Source organism: Crassostrea angulata, chromosome 5, assembly GCF_025612915.1.
Source record: "Crassostrea angulata isolate pt1a10 chromosome 5, ASM2561291v2, whole genome shotgun sequence".
Taxonomy (NCBI): domain Eukaryota; kingdom Metazoa; phylum Mollusca; class Bivalvia; order Ostreida; family Ostreidae; genus Magallana; species Magallana angulata.
This window is the reverse complement of record NC_069115.1, coordinates 51,311,878-51,337,811: the sequence shown is the minus strand read 5'-3', so window position 1 is coordinate 51,337,811 and position 25,934 is coordinate 51,311,878. Positions and strand designations below refer to the sequence as shown.

At 33.8% G+C, this 25,934-nt stretch overlaps 1 protein-coding gene and 1 long non-coding RNA gene across 2 annotated transcripts; both read left to right on the top strand.

Moving 5' to 3' along the window:
* Window positions 1–7: 7 nt before the first annotated feature.
* On the top strand, window positions 8–25,934 carry LOC128183302 (nucleolar pre-ribosomal-associated protein 1-like). Its single transcript, XM_052852260.1, has 34 exons — window positions 8–166; window positions 580–722; window positions 937–1,224; window positions 1,514–1,610; window positions 1,729–1,811; window positions 1,928–2,068; window positions 2,433–2,560; window positions 2,959–3,154; window positions 3,261–3,398; window positions 3,824–3,997; window positions 4,239–4,371; window positions 4,612–4,901; window positions 5,108–5,206; window positions 5,436–5,700; window positions 5,845–5,920; window positions 6,018–6,106; window positions 6,288–6,439; window positions 6,719–6,940; window positions 7,066–8,020; window positions 8,147–8,326; window positions 8,574–8,815; window positions 8,976–9,046; window positions 9,594–9,781; window positions 10,055–10,165; window positions 10,265–10,328; window positions 13,543–13,705; window positions 14,993–15,089; window positions 20,829–21,101; window positions 21,767–21,873; window positions 22,824–22,967; window positions 23,298–23,407; window positions 24,138–24,365; window positions 24,609–25,444; window positions 25,789–25,934. The coding sequence occupies exons 1-34, from the start codon at window positions 13–15 to the stop codon at window positions 25,851–25,853; spliced, it is 6,702 nt and encodes a 2,233-aa protein (XP_052708220.1). The 5' UTR covers window positions 8–12; the 3' UTR covers window positions 25,854–25,934.
* On the top strand, window positions 12,039–13,456 carry LOC128183304 (uncharacterized). Its single transcript, XR_008243574.1, has 3 exons — window positions 12,039–12,389; window positions 12,566–12,691; window positions 13,113–13,456. It is a non-coding gene; the product is annotated as an uncharacterized LOC128183304 (long non-coding RNA).

Here is a 25,934-nt window from a genome sequence, read left to right as displayed (position 1 = left end):
GTTGTCTTAACCATGCAAGAGAAAATTTTACCGGGAAAAAAGAGAAAAAAGAAGTTGAACAAACAAGGAAATAGTTCTCCAAATAAGAAGAAAAAGACAGACGATGACAATTACACAGAAATTAGATTTAAATTTGAGCTGAGAGATGCAAACTTGACTTTTTTAGGTGTGTACTAATTTTCAATGAGTGTAATATAAAATATAAGAAAAATGTAAATAAGTTCATATCTTAACCGTTGAAATATGAACTTGTTTAACTTTGTAATTTGGATCCTCTTTAAATATAGTTAACAATCGATTTATGAAAACCAACCATTCAGTGTTTTAAAATACTGTAAACCAATTTTTATTCGTGGCGATTAACTGCTGATAAACTGGTTCGCGACCAAGCCTTATCCAGACCTGATTTGTTATAAAAAACTATAGACTAAGGATTGGTTCACGGTGAGTAATATTTACGACCATAATTAGGCTCTCGCTAACCTCGCGAAAATTTCTTCCACACGAATAAAAGTTGGTTAACAGTAGTACTTACTGACATCAGGAAAAGTCATAGAAATTATTTCATTGTATTTATAGCTTTGGAAAAATTTGTCAACCAAGCAAAGGAATGCAATCCAGAGAGCAAGGGATACGACATTGTAGCAGGATACTGTAGATCATCCCCTGAGTGTTCCGAGATCCTCCAGCTTCTTGACGGTGGGAAGAGAAATGAAACAGAAGTATGAACATTTATATATACAAACCGGATTATTTTATAGAAAGATTATTCATTGATCAGAATTTTTTTAATAAGATGTCATCAACTTTGACTGATGCCATTTTCATTCAGAAAAAAAAAATGAACACCTTCCATATATAACCTATTTAAATTGATGTATATCAATAGGTCTTAGTAAGAGATTAATACGGCTTAATCTTATTTTTCTATTTTAGATTCATAGGATCTTTGGCGCATTAGAGGTGATTCTATTACGGATTGTAGATGATTTATCCAAACATGCTCCTGTGGGTAAAGTTATCCTCCAGAAGATCCTGTCTGTGGGAATGCCCTCCGTCTATTACCTGCTGGGTCCTCGAGTGAGGGCGTCAGCCGTTAAGACAACGCTGAGATTGCTAGGGGCTCTAGTGCTTCTGGGGGAGAGTGGGGCTAAGGCTCTACTGTCACAGCTAGATACCACCCACAAACATGTCCAACTGTTGTTCACCAGACGGGACCCAAAGGTCTGAAGCTTATGAATATATGTGATAGAAATTGAAAAAGTGTACTTTTATTGCTATCATTTTATCAAACTGTACATTTGTCATCTTTACTTATAAACTCTTTAAATTTATATGTTTAGACAGGATAGCACAATTGGGAACAACTGACTCCAGTGTAGTTTACTTTGTGGTCCTATTTAAAGAATAATCTTATCTATCCAAGTTTATGTTCATGATGACATAAAATTGTAGGAAAAAAGATAGCAATAGATGTGATGCATTCAGTATAAAGTTTAAATTTGTTTCATAGGATTCCCAAGATGTGAGAACATGTCTAGTTCAGTTTATGATGGCCTTCCTGATGGTGGGGAGTAACTCTGTGATACAACAGCTCATTAACATCAAAGGTCAGTAGGTCAACTACAGTTAACAAGATTATTAATGTCAATGAAATTTGAAAAAAATGATGGCTTTATATCATAACTCTCTGTACAAAGATTCATGCTAAAATTTGAATACTTTCAGGGTTTTTGAGCACTTTGTTTAACGGATTGATTCAAGATAAAGCTGCAGATGTTAAACTGGTCTTAAATACAGTGTTGGAAAAGGTAATTAAAAAAATATATAAATGGGGGGATCTGATTATACCTGGTTCATGTATTAACAAGCTAATATAAAGATTTTATATTGCTAAGACATCCTTAATCATGCTTTACATGTACAGGTTGTAGAAAATGAGACTGTTACAAAAACTCAGAGACTAAGGCTCTTCAATGACTACTCCTTGGCCCAGATTAGCCGCCTGTATAACTGGACAGGGCGGGTCGAAGAAGGGGGAGATGATGCAGAGGAGGAAAAAGGGGAGGTAAACGATCACTTATTCTGTGAAATGTTTGAATTAAGTTTTCATTGTAAAATTGTAATTACCATAACTATTTCAATGAGAGAAAAATGATGCAAGCCTTCTAAGTTGACGGAACGTATTCAAACCATTTGAAATTACATGTACATGTATATTGATACAGTAAACTATGTTAATTTAATTAAAAAGCTAAGGATTTTTTAACTTTTTTTATTATATTCAAACCAAGGATTAATGAACTTTTGTTATTATATTCATAAAGAACATTTTTCTTTTTTTGACACAAAAATCCATTTTTCTACATTTTTTATTGATACAACTTTCATTACATCTGTTCCTCTAGTCACTAATTTAGTTTTATCTACAGAATGATACACCACTGAAGGAAGACAAAGACGAGATTGCAGAATTGGCCAACAAGCTTCTGATGGAGGTGTGTTGTTCTCACACTCATGGTGTCAACTTCTACGACAGGACCCTAGGAACGGGCGGAAAGTATGCACTGTATTTGCTACTTTAAAAAACTGTAACTTATTTAATGACTGTATAATTGGACTTTTTGTTTGCAAAATTTTACAGTATCATCTCCAATACAAAAACACAACACAAGAAATGTGTTTGATATTATTCTGACAATTATCAATGCTGAGTTGCATTCAGAATTAAATTAGAAATAAGTATTTGTTATTTGAAACTCTGGATATTAATCTTTTTTAGATAAAAAGGAAATGGTTTTACAATATTCATTAGAGGATGATTTGGTTTTTAAATACAATGTACAAATTTTTGTTTATATTTTACATTTTGTAAGAATTCTTGCACTGAAGATTAACAGGCATGTTGTAAAAATATAATGATAAATGGTTAAAAACAGAAATTCTTCATTTTCCTAGGAACCAAAATCAGCTACTGACAAATTTCTTGACCACAGTATCCAAGACAGTTGATGGGAAGGCAGTACAGAATCTGATTTGTCAGATCCTCAGAAATTGTCCCGACCAGATCAGACATTATCTCCCCTGTTTAATCAAGAATATTGCTCCTAGACCCACCACCAGATGGTGCTCTACTATGAACTTTCTTTGTGAGGTGAGCTTCATAGGAATAACAAATTAAGGTCTGTAACGAAAATATTAAATTACAAATTATGGTTTTGTTCACATGTTATCAATCACTGAACTGTAACACGTTGCAGATTTACAAACATCAACCCGATAGACCCATGGTTCTCAAATCAACTCAGCATCACTCATCCGTGAAGTTTGTGGATATGGTCATGGTTCACTTGATACCCATCCCCCAGATCCTGAGTTCTGTCTTGCAATCTTTGAAGGTACATTTACAGTCTTAAATAAAATGTTATTTGTGCAAATTTTAAGGAAGTTCTAAATATGATGATAAACATTCCACACTTACTCATAAAATCAAGGTGAAATAATACTATATACAGGGAAATATTCGCCCCATTTTATTTTTGTAACTTTCTCCTTTGTTGTAAGGAGGTGAGTCTAAGACTGGGCGAATTCCAATGTGAGTCTCAAATTATCTTTCTTTAAACACAACTGTATCTGGGCAAATTCAAGGCAGGGCGAAAGTGTTAGCAAGAGTAAAGGGACGAAAATTACAGGGGGCGAAAATAACCCTTTGTACAGTACATGTACGTACATGTATGTTTTGTGTTATCCATTTAAACAGGAATTGAGGAACTTATTGGGAAATTTAAAACTTAAGTTTGATTTTTCTTGTTGACATTTTCAGCACACCCACCATACGGTCCGATATTTGGGGATGAAGTTCCTGGGTGTTTTGCTACAGAAGTCTGTGACCTTTCTGCACTGTCTGAGTCAGGAGTGTGAGAAACCATCCACATCCGTGTACAGCAAGGCAGAGATGGAGGAAATTCTTCAACTCTTCAAAGAAAATGTTCTAAAGGTACAAAACTACTGGTAGTTACTAGTTAAATGATGGGAAATTATCTTCGCAAAAGCAATAAATAACATAAAGTGTATCTGCAATTCTATTTTTAGGTTTGAAAAACATAATTTCCATTATGCAACAAGATATTAAGGTTTTAAGCTTAGAATGTGTCTATTTTTTTTGGGGGGGGGGGGGGGGTATATATATCCATAATCATAAGATTAAAATTATATTCAATAAATGCTTCAATTTATAGATTTTCCCAGACTGCAAATTAATTATGTCTTGTTGGAGGGAACTCTTGTTCCCTAAAAAGACAACCAATCAAAAGACAAGTCCTGTAAAAAGCGGGACAGAAACAGATGGCACGGAGGAGACTGTCAAAGAAGGTAACCCAACCAGACAATGATTTTATGTAATGAACATTTCTTGAATACCGGTACTTTGTCTTCTAAATTTTACTTGAGTACCTGAGAGAGAGAGAGAGAGAGAAAGAGAGAGAGAGAGAGAGCGAGAGAGAGAGAGATTCACAGCAAATTATTTTTTCTTCAAACTATTTCTTAAAATTGATGGATTTAAGTTGATCAGGCAAGTCCAATGGCTACTATATATATTTTGTTTGAGGACAGATGTACCTGAAGTACTGGTAACAGAGCACATGGTGGAGATAGAGAAAGCCCTGTGTCTTCTGCAGGAGTTATCTCCCTCCATTCTCTTGGACAACTCGGGAGATGTAAATTTACTTCTGGAGGGGGTCAGGAAAATGTCCGAGGTGGAGAAAACTAGTGGTGAGAATGAGAATGAAGCCATGGAGACAGATGATGGATCGCATGACAAACAGACGGAGCTGCTCCCTCAACTGTATTTGCTGAAGCTTTTGTCTGAAACAGATGCTCGTAAGCTGCCATGGACTCAACAGGTAAGTTCTCTGTCATTTATTAAGGGGTAATTTTTCCTGGCAAATTATATTTAAGAATTAGATTTCAGAATTTACTACATTTATCATAAACATATACCCCTTCCCCCAATCCAAAACAAAGGTATGTAAGATTTTAATGCATGGAAGATTTTATGTACCAGTATGTCAGTTTTTAATGTTTGGACTTTCACTATCTATGCTTAAAGAGTCAAGATGGGCATTCACTGATGTACTTGATGTTGGAGATGCTGTCCAAGATGTCGGACCCTGACATGCTGAAGAGTCTGAAACATCTTCTAGTTCAGGTAAAGGTCTCCTTATAATAGAAATTGGTAACAAAAATATTTCACTAGAGCACTCAGGCATAATTATACAAAATTATTGCATTATTACATTTCTTTAGACATATGATTTCAATGGAAAATTTATCAAGCATTGGTGAGGAGCAAACATCATTAATAGGCTCAGCAATAATTGTTGCATGCAGAACTTTAAAAAATAACAGAGGATTAACATTGCGTGTTTTGGTTTTAGTTGCTGCACAGCACAGGGTTATATGAAGGACATGTTAGGGAGGTGGAGCTTTGGATGACACACTTTACTAAGTCCTCAGATAAACTGGTCCTTATCAAGCCTCTGTCTGACACATTCACAACTTACATCAGCAACTCCATGTCTTATGTAGACCGACTCTGTATTCACATGTCAAAGGTTGCTTCCGCAGAAACAGATGACACTATCATGGATGATGTTGCCATGGAAACTGGGAGTGTAAATACTGGTGACAGTGCAATAAATGGTAAGTTTATTTTTTTATCTCTTTGATCAACTGAAAAATTTGGATTGATAGATTCTAAAGGGTGTATTGATAAATTTCCTGTTTCAATGCATTTTTGAATAGCTAGGTATGCTTTTATTCACAAAGTTTGTATTGTGCTTTAAGCTATTCTAGAAATGGATGAGGAGGATTTTGAGGATATTTCAGATGAAAATGAGACAGAGGTTGAGACTGGTCTGAGGTACAGTGTTTGTTTATGTAGCCTGCCTTTTTCTATCATATTGGACTGTAGCAAATGATTGTTTTTATTCTGATGAATAATTGTTTTCTTTTTTTAGGCTTCCATTTACACCACTAATGATTGTAGCAATGGAGACCAGCAATAAGATAAAAGAAGCAAATAAAAACAGTGAAGAAATATCAACAGGTAGAAGAATGTCAAAATTATATTTCAGTTGTTTGCTATTTCAAGTTAGAGATGACATATACATGTAGCATAAATTGACTTGAATATTTTTATAAACTCGATAAAGAATTAACTTTTGCAAATATCATACAAGCTCAATACATGAATACTGGTAATAACCTTACTGTAATTTTCTTTTCAGTGTTCTGTCAGTACCTGTCTGGTATCCTTATTGACATTCTCCATCACCAAGTGGAGCCTGTTACCATAACAACACTTGTTAAAAATCTCCATGGCAACATGATAAGTACAGATGTTCTACAATACATGGAATCTTTGCTTCAACCTCAAAAGGTAAATCTAACTTTGTTACATGTATTTAAAAACACAAGAAATAGGACAACGTGATAATTTTGCTTATCATTGAACTTTAAAGATGTGTGATGACCTTGACAAAACAACATTGTTGATATCAAGGTCAGCCAACTTATTGTTAAAGAAAAATTAAATTCTTATGGTTCAAATTTCTTTTAAAACCAAATGATTGATTAAAAGTTTCCTTATTAAAAAGGGAATAATCTAGTTTTAAAACTACATTAATTAAAAATTCAATATAAATATTTTTATTTAAAGGAAGGGAAAAAGAAGACTTTGAAGACAAAGATTGACACCAAGAAGCTGTATTTCACAGCAAGTCATGTTTCTGTGGAGTTAATATCAGTGTTACAAAATAAAGACACAAGTCAAGAAAATGAGGACTCAGTCAGGAATGGACTGAATTCTGTCAATCTGTATGAATTGAATTCACTTGTTGACCAGATTCTTCTGTATTGTGGAGTTCTTCTGAAATTCCAGGTCAGTACTACACTTTCAGTTTGTACTATGGCAGTTTTACAGCAGAAACAAATACCAGTGTACTGGAAAAATGTTACTTTTTGAAAACTTAATGCAGTAGATTTACCATTATCTTATATTTTCAGAGAGCAGAAGACTTGGATCTGCTCGAGTTCTACTTGAAGATTTTAAAAACCGTTGTAGCCATGGCGACTGATGATTCAGCAGAAAGTGGACAAGATGCAATGGATACCTCTGACCAGCAGCCGACATCAGACCTCAATGTTAAATTCATCGAGCCTCCCAAGTGGTCCAGAGAGGACTGTGTGAGGGAAATCCTCCATAGCATCCTGTCTCACCCAGCAGTGCTTGACTATTTCCTGTTCCCATCAAGGGATGTATTTCTGAACAAGCCATCTGGTTTTTGTGAGGACTTGGGTGTTTGTTTAACAGAGGGACTGTGCAGCATTCTAGTAGAAGTAAAATCCTTGCCAGATGAATCAGTATCTAGAAGTTTGGATAGATACTTTGACAAGTGTGTGAATCTTTTGTCTGATAAGACATATGGCAAGAGAGCCACTTTAGTACTGCTCCATCAGTTTTTGCAATCTACGAACACTTTTATCACACAGGAACATGTCAACAAAATGCTGCTGATCCTACTTTCACTTTCAATAAAAGATTTGATTAACATTGAATCAAAAACACTGAAAAAAAAGGGCAACATACTTCTTGTTCTACTAAATAATGTGAACAATCGAGAAAATGCTGTTGTTCCTGCCCTTGACCTAAAAAAATTCCAAATTCTCTTTAGTCTGCTTGCACTGCTGGATATTGTCTCAATAGAGCAAGCCTGTCTTCAGGTGTTGGCCTGCTACCCATTGGCTACCGTAGCCATGCCTAAATCTGTGTTCATACAATGTCTTGAATCAGACTCTGCAGTAAGAATGGAGATTCTTAGCATTGTGATATGTCAGAATGTTCAAGCCAGGGACTGGTTCGAATCCTGGATAGTTGAGAAAAAATTGGCAGATTTCAATTCCTGTGGTTTACAATTGGTGCTTCAGTACATAGACAGGTGCCCTGAGAGATTAGCTGGAAGTGAGTGAAGCTTTCGAAATTTGTTTTACTTATTTTATAAGCCTTTATTATGGTTTATCAATAATCACAGTGAAATTACTAGCTGTGATACCTTTTTACCTTATCAATTTATATTGTTTTTATTAGGCAAGAAAGTTCTTCTGAAAATTTTGAAGATATACAAGCATTGCTTAAATCTCCTGGAAAAGGAGAAAGAAGTCTCTCTAGAGGGAAAAGAAGGATCAGAAATTTCTACTTGGAAGCCAACTACTCCATTTGAGTCAATGATAAACCTATCTTTGAGTCTACACCAGATGAAAGTTCTAGGTAGTTATCACATATAATCACAAACAAACACAATGTTTTAGCTGCATGTTAAAATTGTTTTATCCAAATTCTTCTTTTAAAACTTTTTAGATACATATTAAGAATCAGGTTTATTATGCAAGACTGTGCAAAGCACACATACTCTTTTTGCATAGCCTTATAAAAGTGTAATATAGCATGGATTGTGGTATAAACTCTTTCATTTTTGAAAACACTTTTATTGATAATCAATTGTAATAAATCTCAGACGCAGACCTAGAGGACATGGTTATTTCTCTCATAACAAAACTGATGGCTGAACCAACAAATCTGTCCCACCAACATATTGAGGTTATTGCTGGATTCTGTGGAAATCCAGAGAATACGGGGAGGCGGAGTCTGTTGCTAAAAACCTGTCAATCATGCCTCATGATCACCCTGAAGAACAAACAGATGAGGGAGGCGGGATGGGTGGATCCTGTGATTGGTGTGATGGTGTCCTTCAAGAAGGCAAGTACAGAAGGGAGAATTCTTAATATGAAATAACATGTATTTCTCTTGCCCAAGTATAGTTTTAAATGTACCGGTACATGTATGTGTGTAATTATGGTACATGTATAGAGCAACCTTGATATTTCTTTTAATTTTGATACATTTTATATTTTTGAAGGATGAAATGAAAGAATTATATGACATTGAAATGATCAAGAAATGGCCAGATTTTGCCAAAATGATGCTCAGGTGGGTATCTGTTTCAATGCATCATCTCTCACAACTTTTTACATTTATCTGAGTAATGCAAGTAATTTTATTTATATTAATATAAAACCAAAAAGAGATTAGACTGTGGGTAGTTGTGTCAAACAGCAATGTGATGTAGGACTGTCTATTTTATTGCTGGCCACTCAGCCATGGCTGTTTGAAATCAACAAAATTTGTCTGGCTTTTGAGTTAATGCTATGTAATCTATGCATCTTTCATTCGAAACCAACGTAACATCGTTTTTAACTTGTTTTGATGCAAGAAATAGATACCGGTAGTTACATCCTACAGAAAGACCAAGGTCCTGTTAAAATGGTTCTCGGTTCTCTAATAAATCAAAAAAATTTAAAGTAGAATTGAAGAAATTTAAAAATACATTATGACCTATTGTTAGATATAGCATCATGTGAAACCTGTTGCAGTTGATTACTTTTCACTCCTCCATCATAATGAAAGGAGAAACAAAGGTTTTATGATGATTTAATGCAGGATAAGAGTGAATAATTTCACGGTCCATTGATTTCAGATACAAGTATACCAACAAGCTGACCATGCAGCTTCTGGCAACAATGGCCGACTGTGTGTATCATGTTAACATGGAGACAGACCCCTCATCATCATCAGAGCTTCCCCTTCAACAGCTCCATGAAATGCTGATAAGTCATTCTCAGTATCTACCAATCATGTTCAACGAGAGTCACCCTGAGGTCAAAGGTAACATAAGAAATAGCCAATGATGTTAGCTGTCACTAGACTTTTATTTTGATAATGTATACTGCATACAGGAAAATGTTTCCCATGTTCCTTAATGTTGTCACTGGGTGAATTTTAAATAAATCTAATACAAACTTGTTTTAAAAACAGTTTATTTTATTAAAGACGAGTTTGTCAAAGAGTGTGAAATTTTGAACAAGAATAACACAGATGAAACTATATGTAATGCTTTTTTAAAATGGCTATAAGAAACAATTGCTTGGCTTTTTTCAGAGGCTCTGGTAGATTTCATGACCGTGTTAGTGGGGACTGATCCCAACTGTTGCCAGACCCAGCACATAGGGGTTCTCCTGGGGGCCTACTCAGCCTCTCTCTCATCAACAGGTATGTACAGGTAGTCACTATGGGACAGATCCTTTGGTTTGAAGTGAAATTCAGTATTATACAGACATTTTAGTTTTTAAAGTTTTTTTTCTCTTGCAGACCAAAAGATTTTAAAACTGTTGTTTTTATATGAAAATAACAAAGCAGACTTAAAAGCCTACAGGTTTGTGAACTTTTTCTATGTGCTGTTTATTGCTGTGCTGGTGATATCTTAACCATTTTGTGGTGAAGAAATCTACAGAAATTTATTCTAAATTTAAGTTATTCAGTAATATTCTGATTAATGAATTAGATTAAGTAATGAGTGGAAGGGTTTGCCAGCATTAATTTAATATTCATCTAATTTTGTTTGAATGTTATTAGGGCCCCGCAAGAATTTGCGGGTGCCCTATAGTAATCACTCTGTCCGTCCGTCCTTCTGTCCGTCCGTCCGTCTGTCACTCTTCTGTCCACAAATTTCCTGTTTTTTTCTATTAACTTTTTTTATGGTTGCCCAATCAAGTTCAAATTTGGTATGGTAGTTCAGTAGGCAGAAATACATATTTTGATGCTAAGTTTGGTTCTCTATGTCTTCTGGTTTGGAGCTGGGGTAGTGGGGTAGATTCCTAACTATGCACAAGAAAAATGGGCTAAGAGAGATAACTGCTGAGAATGAATGGGCAAAGAGAGATAACTGCTGAGAATGTTACCATTGTATACATGGAAGGCTGTGCAATATTTTTCCTTTGGGATTAATTAACCTTCCACAGGAAGAAAATCCTAAGCTTTATCTTTATCTGTCACATTGAGATTAATTACTGCACTGCCTGTGTCTGCAAATGAACTTTGTTTTGAAGTTAAGGTCAATTTTGAATGATGTGTAGTATTGTGTACATTTTTTGAAATATGGATTTAAAATATAATATTCATATTTTATTTTGGTTAAAATACCGTACACAATGATTTATAATAATTTTATTGAATAGAGGCAAAGCCTAGGTATCATTGCATTGGTATCAATTCTTTGTTTTTTTAACAAATTTTATTTCATCCCATGTTAACCCCCTTTATCCCGTGGATATGACTTATTGGATATTTTTTTGATATCCCGCAGTTGTGACTTTACAATGGGATTTGCCTAGGCATAATGAAGTAAAATAATGTAGAGTTTTATAAACGGTGTAAACATTGATTGCGGTGTATAAAATATGGGATAAATAGAATCTCATGATTTGTAATATAATATGATTTTTATCCAACTTGTGTGTTTTATCCCCTCACTAAGGCTCAAGAAAAAAACACTTTAATTGTTGGATGAAAATCATATCCAACTACAAATCACGAGATCCTATATATTTTTTCATCAGTAGCAACTTTAAAATTTGTATTCTTTATAATAATGGCTTAAATAGCTAGTCATATTATAAATTGCAGAGCTCCAAATGCCTGTACATTATTATTATTTACACAGTAAAGTATCATGGTGAAGTGAATCAGTGTGATTTATGTTGCGTTCAGACAGGGAGATTTGCTTTATCCATATCTTTCTACATATAAGTGTCACTGCTTGAAATAATTGATGGCACAATGGTTTTAGTTCAGTAAATCTTAGAATTTGGCCATAGTGCTTATTGTAGAGCAGTTGGAGATTATGGAATTTCTCAAATACCCATTCAAAATCCTGCCTTAAACTTTATTAATAAGTGATCAGTGAAAAAAAATTATTACATGCTGTTTGCCTATCATAAAACTTTGTCCAATGTAAAGAGGCTGGATGGTCATGTCCATTGTAGACTATATTTATCTTTTTGAGAAGAGTTCTGTACAAAAGTAAACAATATAATTGTTCAAATTTAAAAGCTAAAATATTTGGATTTTTCTGTACTATTTAAATAATTAAGGTGGAAGGCTACATCGTCACAAACATGTCTGACTTCCGTTCGAAACGCCATTGTGTTCCGGATTGATAACATTATGCCGTGGTACAAAATAGCTATACACCGTTTAATTGAACTCTTCTAACTAAGGAGACGAGATAGGACTGAAATCACCAAAACGCTTAGAAAATATGTCAATTTTCTTCCTGTTTAAAGCTTTTAACTAACATTGATTATCAGCTGTTTTGTACGGAAAACGTGGACTCTAAATAATATACCGTTTCCCTGCTCTGCTGCTATTGGCAATACATTTTTGTCATGTCATCTGCAACAGACGATCATAAATATGTGGAGGATTATCGATATAGGTAAGCAGATGTCAAATTTTCATTTAAACTATATATGTATGATGAATATAAAACGAAAGTACCGTAGTACGATCTCTTGAATTGATCCTAACTTCCCAAATTAAAAAAAAAAAATTTGCAGTAAAAGACCTTCACTGAAACTTTGACATTAAACTAATGTATTTTGATTTAAATAGATACAGCTAGGTAGCAATAGCAGTGGAAGCCCGGATTTGCAAGCAAAATGAGGGAAAGACAGGATTCTGAAAAGGAGCATGTTTTTCATTTCCACACATGCATGTGTATCACTATGGACATCTAATGTATGTATTAATAAGCGTATGGTTGTTGTTTATAATTGCTATTGTATATAAAAAAGTAAAAGGCAATTTATAATATACTGTAATTAACTACTAATATTTTGTTCTGAAGAGTTAAATATATATAATGCATTCATCAATAATATAATTTTTCAGCTTCAAACATTATCATAAGCACTACTTATCTTATATCTACATATTTAGCATAGACTTGTTCCTTTTTTAATTTTTCTTCGTGATTTTTGTTAATTAAAAAATTGATCCCAAGATATTTGAGACCATGTAAAATAAAGAAAGACAACTCTTAAACAGGATCTTTCATACCAAGATTTTTACAATAATAAAGTATTTCCTTTAATTTTTCAATTTCATTCAATTTCTTTTCTTTATCCCATTCACCAACGAATATTGTTTATATTTTCAGGTTTTTGTGGGATTTTGTTCAGCAGTTTGCCTTAACAGAATTTTTTCATATTTTAGTTTCATATTTATGTGGATTCCAATAAAAATCATACAAACTTCATTCATGATTTTTTTGTTTTTCATTTCTAAACTTAATAACATTTCACTTTCATAAGAATTTTAAAACAGAAATGTTTAAAAATTTGATAAATAAGGGGTTATCTGGAACCAGACTGATATTTTAAAAATTATCTAGAAAATAGTGTATTGTATTTTGAGGTATATTATTGTTGAATACTGTGCCTAGTATTGGTAACAAATGCATGCAACAAAAATCTCCTACACTTATTTGGTGTAGAGATCCACCTTAATAACTGAAAAATGTTAAAACTGATAATTTTAGGTATATATGATGGTTAATTTGTTTACCACCAAGCCTTGTTAATTTTCAGACCCATGCTGTGGGGAATGAAGGCTGTGGAGACCCACTCAGTGAAGAAATCTCTGGCGGCGACCCTGTCGAAGCAGACAACGTCCGAGGAGGTCATGGAGTGTCTGGATCAGAAGACGATGGAGACTTCCATTCTAAAGCTCCCCCTCAGGAGACAGATGCAGGTAATGCTGAAAATTAAATCTTTATGTATACAATAAAACTTGTTTACTACTAACAGGTGAAGTGGAGTCCCAGATAAAATTCTATTAAACGAATTCTTGTAAAATTTTATGGTTATAATAAAATTTGGATACAGAAATAGTGAACCATAGATGCAGGGACCAGTAATGTTAGAAATAGATCTCATTTTGTATGAGCATTAAAAGGTTTTCAACCATAGCTGCAGGTTCTGTTGGAAATAAAATATTTCTATGTGTACATTAAAAGGTCTTCATCCAAAGTAACCAATAAGTAATAAGTTTCCTCAAATAACATATATTGAAATGTTTTATTGATATTTATTGATACTTTCTAATTAATTTAGTGTGTGAAATTAAACTCGATCCATTTAATATGATATATCTTATTATGTATTTGAAATTAACATTTTACAAATTAAAAAACTGAGCAAACTAAGTGCATGCATGAATGTTGGGGACCAAAGGATCTAATTTAATCATCCTACTTTAAGAGGTTTTTTGGGAGTTGATTTTAATCAACTCTCCTATGCAGTTACTCAGACAAACCGTAAGTAAAACAGTGTTTGGACCTCAGCACAAATCACTGCTGCTGACAAGACGTAGTTCTTGAAAATAATTGATAAATTCGATGTAATGTATGCTAAAGCATTGTTTTTCAAGGAAAGTTATTTATAAATACCTTGAAAATAGTCAGATTTTAAATGGTACGAACAATTTAAATATTTTTTGTAGTCGTATGTATTCCTAGGCCAGAGTTCAATATAGTCTCGTTCAACTCGACGCTCGGCTGTCTCCGTAAATCCTTGTCGGAGATTTACAGTGTCAGCCGAGCGTTTGGTTGAACGAGACTAGAGTTCAATATTAATGCTTGGATCCATACAATTTTCGAGAAATATTTCTATTACTGATACATAGTTTGATTGAATAAATTTTATCTTTAAATATTATTTAACATGATTCATATGGGGGTTTCTCGACATTTTTGTCGAAAAAGTCCAAAAATTCATATTATAAAAATGTGCGTAATTCAACTTCATGAATTAGAAACGACATGTACTTGTCATGCAAAATGACATATCATTGATTTTGAAATAAATAAACATCGACAAAATCAACTCCCGTCAGTTCTTCAGTACTTTGATTAAATGAAGTATAACAGTTGAACTTTGGTATCATAAACCCTCATATCTTATATATATTAAAGTACCATCTACTTATTTTTAAAATCATTTTTACCTCTTTTACATGGATTTTTACTTTGTGTTTTAGCCAGGAGTGATACAGGTGGCGACTAACATCAAATCTGTGCCTGAAGCTTATGACCCCTGCTTCCTTCTTCCTGTATTAAGTGACCTTGTTAAATCCGGTAAGTTTAAAAAGTCTCAAGGTCAAACAACTCCGTTATCAATCTAAGAAAAAATGGAAAGTTTGTCACGTGACGGGCAGGTAAATGGACGCTTTTTTGTCTGCTCCGTCGATCTGACTTTAAAACGGTGAATTTAATCGTTTTTCATTGAGAAGTTTTTCTGTGTATATATTGTGAAAAGGCGAGACATTGCCTGTGTGAATATTTGGATGTAATTTTGTGTATATATGTTGGATTTATCGACGATTATCCATTGAATTTACCTTTGTATACACCTGAATCGTGAGTACTACTCGAATGTAAACAATGCAGGGCCAAGGTGAATTCTCCCTGAATAAGCCGGTTTATATTAAAAACCGAGAAATGCAAAACGACTCTAACAATAAGATTACTGATTTTGAATTATATGAAGCTGTCAAAGGGAAAATAGGGGATAACATCTTATGTATACAATTAGACAGAGATTTGTGGAGGGTATACCTCAAAAGTATGGAGAGCCGTTCGGAGCTTCTCTTACACGGATTCGAATTACGGAACATTTCAGTCCAGGTGTACAATTCGAACCCGTATTCCACCGGTGCTAAAGATCCAAATGACGACGTCTTAAAGATTACCATCTGTGGTCTACCCCTGTCGGTGGATGATAGTGCAGTCATTGAGTCTTTGGAAAAACTCAATGTCTCTTTGAAAAGTGAAATAAAATATGAGAAAATTAGGCACCCCGTCACCCATCGTATGACAAGTGTCCTTAACGGGAACAGATTTTTATATGTCCAACCGCTTCCGAATAAATACTCGCTTCCGAGAATTGTATATTGCGCCGGTCTTAAGTGCCGCTTATACCATCATGGACAGGAAACCACTTCATCCCAAGTCCAGTGCTTTAACTGCTGGGGAATTGGTCATAGAAAAACCAGCTGCAAAAAGGCGAAAGCCTGTAGAGTGTGTCAGAAAGAAGGCCACGAACCAGGGTCACCTGATTGCATGCATTTTGTACAGCCATCAGAAACGGTCGTTGCTTTCCAGGGGAAAGACAATCCTTTATCTAACTTTTACCCCTGTGAAATCAAAGCCTTCGGCGAAGTTCACCATTCTGCTGAACACGCATACCAGTTTACAAAAGCGATAAGATCGGGAGATATGGATGCTGTGCAAAAGATCAGGGAGTCCTCCACAGCTCTAGAGGCCAAACGGATTGGTCACACAGTGAAGGATCCAGTGGGGTGGAATGAGGAGAGGGAAACTGTCATGGAAGAGGTTATTATGCTTAAAGCCGACCAGGTGAAAGATTTTCGCGCGAAGTTGGAGATAGCCGATCCAAAGTCTGTTTTTGCGGAAGCAACGTTTGACACCTTTTGGGGAACGGGGCTAGATGTTACTGGCACTAAAGGCACCAACCCGTCAAAGTGGCCTGGGAATAACAAGCTAGGACTCATTGTGAAAAAGGCGGCGGCTGCTAAGTGTGGTAGAAGGCTTCGGAGTGTGTCAGTGCCAAGGAAAGGAAACCCGAACGAAGACAACCAAACTAACCTGGATAGGTTTATCAGGGAAGCAAGGAAAGATGCAGGCAAGAAAGGCGCTAAAACATAGCTTAGTAAGTGATCCAATCAACAACAACCATTATAGACGCTAATGAACACTAAACCTTTAACTTTATTTTCTTTAAATGCTAGAGGCTTGAACACTTATCAAAAAAGAATAACTTTATTTGATTGGTTAAAAGATGCACAGTTCGACATTATATTTTTACAAGAAACTCACTTTGTCAAGGAAAATGAACATATCTATAACTCACGGTGGTTCGGTGAAAAATATCACGCTCTCTCTGACTCTGTCTTCAGTAGAGGTGTGTCAATTTTATTTAGAAAAAATTTGAATGTTGATATCATTAACTATCATCAGTCCGTAAATGGTAGAAAGCTTTTGATTAATGTTAAAATTAACGAAAAGGTGTTTAGTCTTGTAAATGTGTATGCACCTAATTCTGAAAAAGAAAGAACGGAGTTTTTTAAACGCTTACAAGCCTGGATTGACAAATATACTTTGAATACAGATGGATTAATATTATGTGGTGACTTTAACTGTCAGGTTGAAAATTGTAGTGACAAGAGTGTTACTTTTTTAAGAAAACTCTTGAAACATTTTGCGTTGAATGACGCATGGCTAAAAAATGGAAAAGCTAGTAATGATGGTCTAACCTGGTGTAATAGAGAAAATATACCAAAAACTAGAATCGACTTTGTTTTTACAGCAGCCAATCTATGTTATCCGTTAAATAGTATCTATCTACGTCAAGCACCCAAATTAGACAATACACGTTTTAGTGATCATTTAGGAATTATCTTTGAACTAAATACAATTGAAAATACTAGAGGAAGTGGATACTGGAAATTTAATACTTCCTTACTGACCGATGATAATTTTTGCACATTATTAAAGTCTTACATAAAAGACGAACTCCAAAATATGAATGATATGCATGACCCAATTACAAAGTGGGAGTATCTTAAAATGTTGATAAAAGATTTCATTTTAAATTATTCGAAAAGGATTGCTAGGCTTAGAAAAAAACGTGTAAATTTTATTGAAGCACAGATTAAGTTAATTGAATTAAAACCTTCCAATGAAATAAATATGAATTATAAACGTCTTCTAGAGAGAGAAATTGATATGTATTATACAGAAAAATGCAAAGGGGCATATATTAGGTCAAGGGCTACTTGGATAGAAAAGGGCGAAAAAAGCACATCGTACTTTTATAATCTAGAAAAGAAGCATCAGTCCAATAATAATATTAATCAGATTCGTGATGAGAATGACACAGTTCATACAGATAATGATAATATAATGAAATGCCTATATACTTTTTACAATTCGTTGTATGCTAGTAAACATATTCCTGATAATGATATTGATACCTATCTGTCCGATATTCAATGTCAAACGTTAACAATCGAAGAACAGGAAAATTGTGATAAAACTCCGTCTGTAGAAGAATGTCAAAGAGCTTTATATAATATGAAAGAAAATAAATCTCCTGGACAAGATGGTCTACCAGTAGAATTTTATAAATATTTTTGGGAAGAAATAAAACATACATACTTTGCCTCTCTAATAAAAAGTATTGAGAAAGGCACACTGCCATTTTCACAGAGGAATGCTATTATCTCGTTAATACATAAAAAGGATGATAAAGATCGTTTGAAAAATTATAGACCTATAAGTCTTACAAATGTTGACTACAAAATATTTACACAAGTTCTGGCTAATCGTTTACAAAAAGTTGCAAACAGAGTTATCGGCCGTGAACAAAGTGCATATATAAAGGGAAGATATATTGGCGAAAATGCGCGCTTTATATTAGACATATTTGAGTATTACATGGATAACAATTTAGATGGCATTTTGCTCTTCCTTGATTTTGAGAAAGCGTTTGACTCTGTGGAGTATAATTTTATGTTTAAAACATTAGAAAAATTCAAATTTGGTGATAAATTCATTGATATGATTAAACTAATATACAATAAACCTATCTTTAAAATAAAAAATAATGGGTGGATTTCAAAATCTTGTGAAATGGAAAGAGGAATAAGACAAGGTTGTCCTGTGTCTGCTTTACTGTTTATTTTCGTAGTGGAAATTCTAGCAATTCAAATAAGGAAAAATCATGAGATACATGGACTTAAATTCAATGAACATATTGATAGGGAATACAAAATAGTACAACATGCGGATGATTGCACAAATATGGTAAAAGAACCAAATTCTTTAAAAAATGCACTAGAGACTATACAACAATTCAGTAAAGTAGCTGGTCCAAATTTAAATATTGAAAAAACTGAGTGTTTATTAACCGGCAAATTTATTAAAACATATGAAACCGAAACTGTTATTGAAGGCTTCAAAATAAATCGTAATAGTATTAAATCCCTTGGAATCTATCTTGGTCATGATAAAGATGAATGTTATAACAAAAACTGGACGAGTAAACTAGAAAAATTATCTAGAATCTTAAGTGTGTGGAAAAAACGAAATTTAACAATATTCGGAAAATGTACGATCATAAATACACTAGCAATTTCAAAATTGGTATATAATGCATTTATTCTTCAAAACCCAAAGCCAGAATATTTTAAAAATGTTTCAAAGATGATATTTAACTTTATTTGGAAAAAAAGAGATAGAATAAAAAGAAATACACTGATTGGGAAAATTGAAAAAGGAGGGATCAATATTGTGGATATCGAAAGTAAATTTTTAGCGGCTAAAGCGTCATGGATTAAAAGAATAACAAATAAATGTAGTATAACATATGATAGCTTGAATGACATGTTACACGAAATGAATATATCCGTATTTGAAATTATCAAAATGACAGATACCAAAATTTGTAAAATACTACGTTTGCCTATTTTTTATTGTGAAGTCTTCTCTACTTTTTATTTATGTAAAAAAGAGAAGAAATATTGTAATTTAAAAAGAGATGAAATTCTGACAGAATTTATATGGTGTAATTCATTGTTCAAATATAAAGGACAAACTATTTGTTTTGTAAATTGGATAAAAAATGGTATTCTTTATGTTAAAGACATTTTTGATGAGAATGGAGAGATCTATGATATTTCTTATGTTATGAATTTATTGAGAAAGAGAAATAACATTCTTTGTGAATATGTAATGCTTAAGCAAGCAATGAAGGAATGTATAAAACTATTTAACTTTTCAAATGCAAAACATGTAAAAAATACTTGTAGTTATTATTTTTTGTTTAAAAACAATGTACAATTGTCAATTCATTCTTTAAAAAGCAGTTTTTGTTATTCTATACTAGTAAATTCAAAATTTCTGTACCCATTGTATGAATCTATGTGGGGAAAGCTTTTTGATCTTGAAACAACAGATTTCAACTGGGAAAATATTTATTTTTCTAAAATTAAACAAATGTATGAAAATAATATTGCAGAATTTAACTATAAGTTACTGCATTGTATTGTAAACAATAATTTGGCAGTAAGCAAGTGGAATGAAAATGTATCTCCACTATGTGATGCATGTAAATTAGTCGAAGATGCACAACATTTGTTATTTAGTTGCGAAATGGTAAACAAAATATGGAAACGAGTAGGGACTTTTTTGCATCTCACAATAACATGGAAAACTATAGTCCTAGGCTTTTATAAAGATAATAATATTCATACAGTTATGTTGAACAATCTTATATCTTTCGTATGTTTTACAATCTACAAATATAAAATGAAATGTAGATTTGATAATGAAATTATGTCAGAAAGAAACCTTATACAAAAACTAAAATATAATCTTTGTTTACAAAATGATATTTTGAAATATGCGAAGAAATTTAGATCTAATAATAATATGTTTACTAATTTAGGAAATTATTTGTGAATGAATATATTGAATATATGATGTACATGTTTCTTTATTATGATATTTGTTTTAATAAAAGAGAAAAAAAAAAATCTAAGAAAAAATTTATAATGGAAAATATTAAACATGTTATCATTTATCTCGGTAAAGTTGGGGTCAAATTTAATTGGTTTGATGCATGATAAATTGCTTGGTATATTGTAAAAAATTGTTAGATTCTTTAAAATTCACACTGAATTGTCTGAATATGAAATGTTAAATTCTCTTCTTCTTTTTTTTTGTCGGATTTGAGACTCTGTTTTATTTATTGAAGTATGAAATGTTAAATTCCCATCCTTTGTTGGATTTCAGACTCTGTGTTGGATTGTCGTAAGTTTGTAGAGAACCAGTGTTTGTCCTTCACCTTGGCTTGTCTGAGTTGCCATGACGGTGTGATGCGGGGGGCTGCATACCATGTCCTGGCCAACTTCCTGTCCCAGCTCCATGGGGCTCGGTTCCAAGAAGTCAAACAGGTGCTTTATTTTGTGGAGATTGTGAGGAACAGTATAGAGAAGCCGAACATCAAACTTCCTTGCATCATCACTCTGTTCTTGTCCAGAGTAGCAACAGAACTCCTTAAACCAGGTAAAACACATATAAATTTTTTTTTCTAAATATAAGTGAAGATAACTTTTAACAGAGGTTTTGCATTCACTGGTATTTACAGGTCCACGGAATTTGTTCAGATCATTAACCCCTAAATTAGCTTGAAATTAGGGTAGATCTTTTATAATTGTCCCCCGCCGCAACGCGGAGCGGGGACATAGAAATGCCGGGCGTCCGTCCGTCCGTGGGTCCGTGTGTCTGTGGGTCCGTGTGTCCGTGCGTCCGTCCTTCACACTTTTTTGTAAGCGCTCTCATGCCTACAAATTTTGACGGATTTTCATTATATTTATACCAAATGTTTATACCACTATAACCTTGGTCAAGTTCGAAAGTCAGCATTGGTCGATCCTTTTTGTTGGAGTTATGGGACTTTCACCGCAGTAATGACTCCGTTTTATCCAAAAATTGACCTTGTAAGCGCTCTCATGCCTACAAATTTTGACGGATTTTCATTAAATTTATACCAAATGTTTATACCACTAATACCTTGGTCAAGTTCCTGAATCAGCCTTGGTCGATAGACTCGATACTAGTATACTGCTTGACCGGCGGGGGACCCTGGAATTCTATTCTTGTTTATTGTACAGAAAGGGACAACTGACATGAGTTTTGGGATCTCATATCCCTTAAAATTTTGTTTGCAGAGGAACACATGTACAGAATGTTGAATGCCTTCATGCTGCTGAAGCCTGCCATGGATACAGGAAATGTCCCAGAATTCTACACCTTCTTCAACAGTTCAGCTGTCGAGGTCAAATTAAACATTCTGAAAAAAATTAATTACGTATCACAGAGATGTCAGTGAATATTTTTATTGATTGTCGGAAATTGATTGATGAATTATTGCTTTCCTGATAAATTGGTATTAAATTATTTACATTTCATCAACTTCTTATTGGAAAAATGATTTCATGAAAAATATAAAATTTATAGATATGATCTGTTTATAGAATATGCCCATAAAATATTTAGATTACCAATATATGAACACTGTCCTGATAATAGGATAATCAAAGTACTGAAGTACTTACGGGAGTTGATTTTAGCAATTATCATTTATTATCTTGCATGGCAATTAGTTTCTAGTCTGTATTTGAATTACGCACTTTTTTATAATATGGATTTTTAGACTTTTCTGACAAGAATTTCGAGAAACCCCATATGAATCATGTTGTGTAATATTTAAAGATGGATTTTAAACTATGTATTAGGAATCGAAAAAATTCTAAAAATTGTATGGATCCAAGCACTATTGATATCGAACTCTAGTCTTGTTCAACCAGACGTTCGGCTGACTCTGTTAATCTCCGACAAGCAAGAGAGCCTCTCTACTTGTCGGAGATTTACGGAGACAGCCGAGCGTTTTGTTGAACGAGCCTATATTAAACACTGGCGTAGGAATACATGAGACTATAAAAATATCTAATTTGTTCGTATTATATAAAATCTGACTATTTTCAAAGTGTTTATAGATAAGTTTCCTTGAAAAACAATGCTTTAGCATACATTACATCGAATTTTTCTATTATTTTCAAGAACTAAGTCTTGTCAGCGGTGGTGATTTGTGCTTTGGTCCAAACACTGTTTCACTTTCGGTTTGCCAGAGTAACTGCATAGGAGAGTTGATTAAAATCAACTCCCAAAAATCACTTTAAAATGAGCATCAATTGATTTATTAAATGTATATGCTTTGTATTTCAGTATAAGATAGAGAGAGCATGGATGCTGAGTTTGTTATCAGATGGGTTAAGGGAAACGGCAGATTTCCATGTCTTTGAAAAGCGACATGTTCTGAAGATGTTGCTGTCATTTTATGAGTCCAGCATCAGTGATAATTCAACACAGGTAGGAGACAAAGTTAAATATATGACAGGATTTAGAAGTAAAGCAAGAGGGAAGAAGGTATTACTGTTGAACAAACAGGATTTATTTTGAGTAAAAATGTTGTGCGAGATGTTTAGAAATTCAATATTTGCAAATGCAGGTGTTGGAAAAAATGTAGCATACTTTCCTTAGTGACAAATGATGAGCTTGGAAAAAAATATGTTGAAAATACATAATTGTGTTCATACCTGTGTCAAGGACCAATATATTGGAAAAATGTTCATGTATATACTAGGTTCATGTTAAAGTATTTACGAGCAAATAAATCCAGTCTGTTTTGTGTCTCCTTAGTTACAGGTACTGCATATTCTGAGAGCAGCTAGTAAGGAGAGGAAGGTGACCTCTGACCTAGTGAGGAATCATGGGATTGTTGCCTGGTTCTCAGTCATGCTGCAATCAAAGTAAGCAAGCAGTGAATGTAGCATAGTTTGTGTATGAAAACAATAAGTGCAGAGCTTTGCGAGTTCGATAGCCTATCATATTGTTAAAAGAAAAGAATATAATTTACATGTATTCAGGGTTGTCTCTAAAAATTGAGGTAGAAGGAAGAAATTAAGAAGTAGAAGGAGGTCTTGGGGTCTAGCTTATAGCTAGAATGTGTTTGAAATGCAAAAATAGCCTGGTAATAAATATTACAGGTCTTAGCGACAACCCTGTGTATTGGTATTTGGTAACAAAATTGTTGTGATTAAGATTTAAAAAGTTTGATCTGTATTCCAGTACTGTGTGTGGGCAAAATTTTAAGTCTGAAAAAGTTTGTTCAAAATACCTTAAAATAATATTGATTAAACCATTTATACAAAATTACAATCTAAGCTCAGTGGATTCATCAATCTTATCAAGGTAGTTTTGATTAAAAGAAGTCATAATAAACTAGATTTATTGTTGAGTGGGTTTTTTTTTTACATAAAGAGGATTGGATTAAAAATTAACTTCATTTGCAAATCATGGTCGATCTTTCTCCTGTTAGAATTTATGAGTTGTATTGGTGGACTTAATTATGAATGATATTGTTTCTATATTTTGGTTAACCTTTGAAGATTGTACTTGTATTTTTCTTTGTTGTTTGTGAGATATTGGATTTCTTTTCCTGTAAATTTCAGATAAATCATTTGAATGTTTCATTTTTAGGTCATTGTCAATAAGTCATATGGAGCTTCTTCTAGAAATAGTCCACAATATCTGGAGCACCATGCTTGGAGATTACCTGAACCCTGGGACAGACGGCACAAAAAGCAAAGAGAGCACAAAAAGCACAGATAACATGGAGAGCACAAACAGCACAGAAAGACGAACACTACCTGTTATTTTCACCTGCCAAATGGTTCAACTTATCAAGCAGCTTCTCGCCAAAATCAGGTCATTTTAATTTTACAGGTGTATTCAAACGACAGGCATCTCAGAAACAATAAATTGTGATTCTTTGCATTTGACTTGTTCTTAAACTGTCTGTTATGATGATTTCTTAAAGTACATGTAACATTTCTTGGTTATAGATAGCTGTGTTGTGCTCTGTACTCAGAGGCATTTTATGATGATTGCCTGTGATTTATTTCCCAATTTTATTACCTGTGTATCTCATTTCATCCTTTCTTCTTCTAGTAAGGAGATCAAGTTGGAGTCTTACTGCCAGTTATTGGAAAATTTCAACTCAGTGCTGGAACATGCAGACTTCTCCAGGGTCAAAGGTCAAGATGAAGGTCACAGGTTTCCCAAGGACAGATGGACAATCAGGGATGCTATGTTGTTGTTAGGCAACATCAGTGTCTATGGTGATGACCCTGAGAATTTACAATGTGTGACTTCAGTCTTAAAAGCTTTGAAGTTAGATACAATGTCCCTTGTGGAAAGTAACATTGTGTCATCAACTTCTGGCAAATTGCTCAACAAAAAGTCCAAGACATTAGACAGTCTAAGTACACAATGGGATTCTGAGGAAATGAAAAAAGTGATTGAACAGACATTGAAGTTATTGATTCGTTGGGACCCTTCTTATTTACTTAGCACTCAATCAGCAGAAACAACTACTCCCCTCAGCACAGGAGTAATAATAGTGAGCTTATGGTTTCTTAAACAAAGCAGAAATGTGATTAGTCGTCACTTCTGGGAGATCTTTGTTGATTGGTTGCATTCAGCACTGATGTCATCAGATGTTTTAATGAAAGTGTTATTAGATTGTCCTAAGGAATCACAGATTGTGTTAGAGGGGCTCATCGGCTTGTACTCTCATCTCAATAACTGCATTCTGGAGGAACATAAATCTACTGCTGCTGTCCAGGAACAGATAACTCTTGCTGACAGGGGCTCTTTTACAACAGACAGTTGGAACGGGGTTGTGAAGAAACTGAATGAAGTGGTTTATTGCATGAGTCAGCAGAAAATATATGCTGAAGAGCAGAAATGGAAACAGTTTTCAATCAGATATAAAAAAATAACAGGTCAGTAGTGTCCGATTATCCCCTCCATTTTATATTGCAAACATTACAGTAGATCAGATATTTATCATCACTGACTTGATCTATCTCTGTTTTTTAATTACAAAATCACTGCTATTGAGAATTAGTACTGAAAAAAGTCAATAATAACATCAGTAAGACCCCTCCATTTTATATTGCAAACATTACAGTAGATCAGATATTTATCATCACTGACTTGATCTATCTCTGTTTTTTAATTACAAAATCACTGCTATTGAGAATTAGTACTGAAAAAAGTCAATAATAACATCAGTAAGAAAAAAATTAAACAAGGATTTTAAAACAGTTATACTTATTTCTTTCAGATCCTGAGAATCAGTCAGTGGCCCTAAGGCAGTATATGCTGGAACACCTCACAGAAACTTTATAGTGTCTTCTGGGAGAAGTACTCAGCCAAATAAAGATCTTGTTATTGTTGAATGTGCTCTTGGATATAAAATTTGGAATCAGA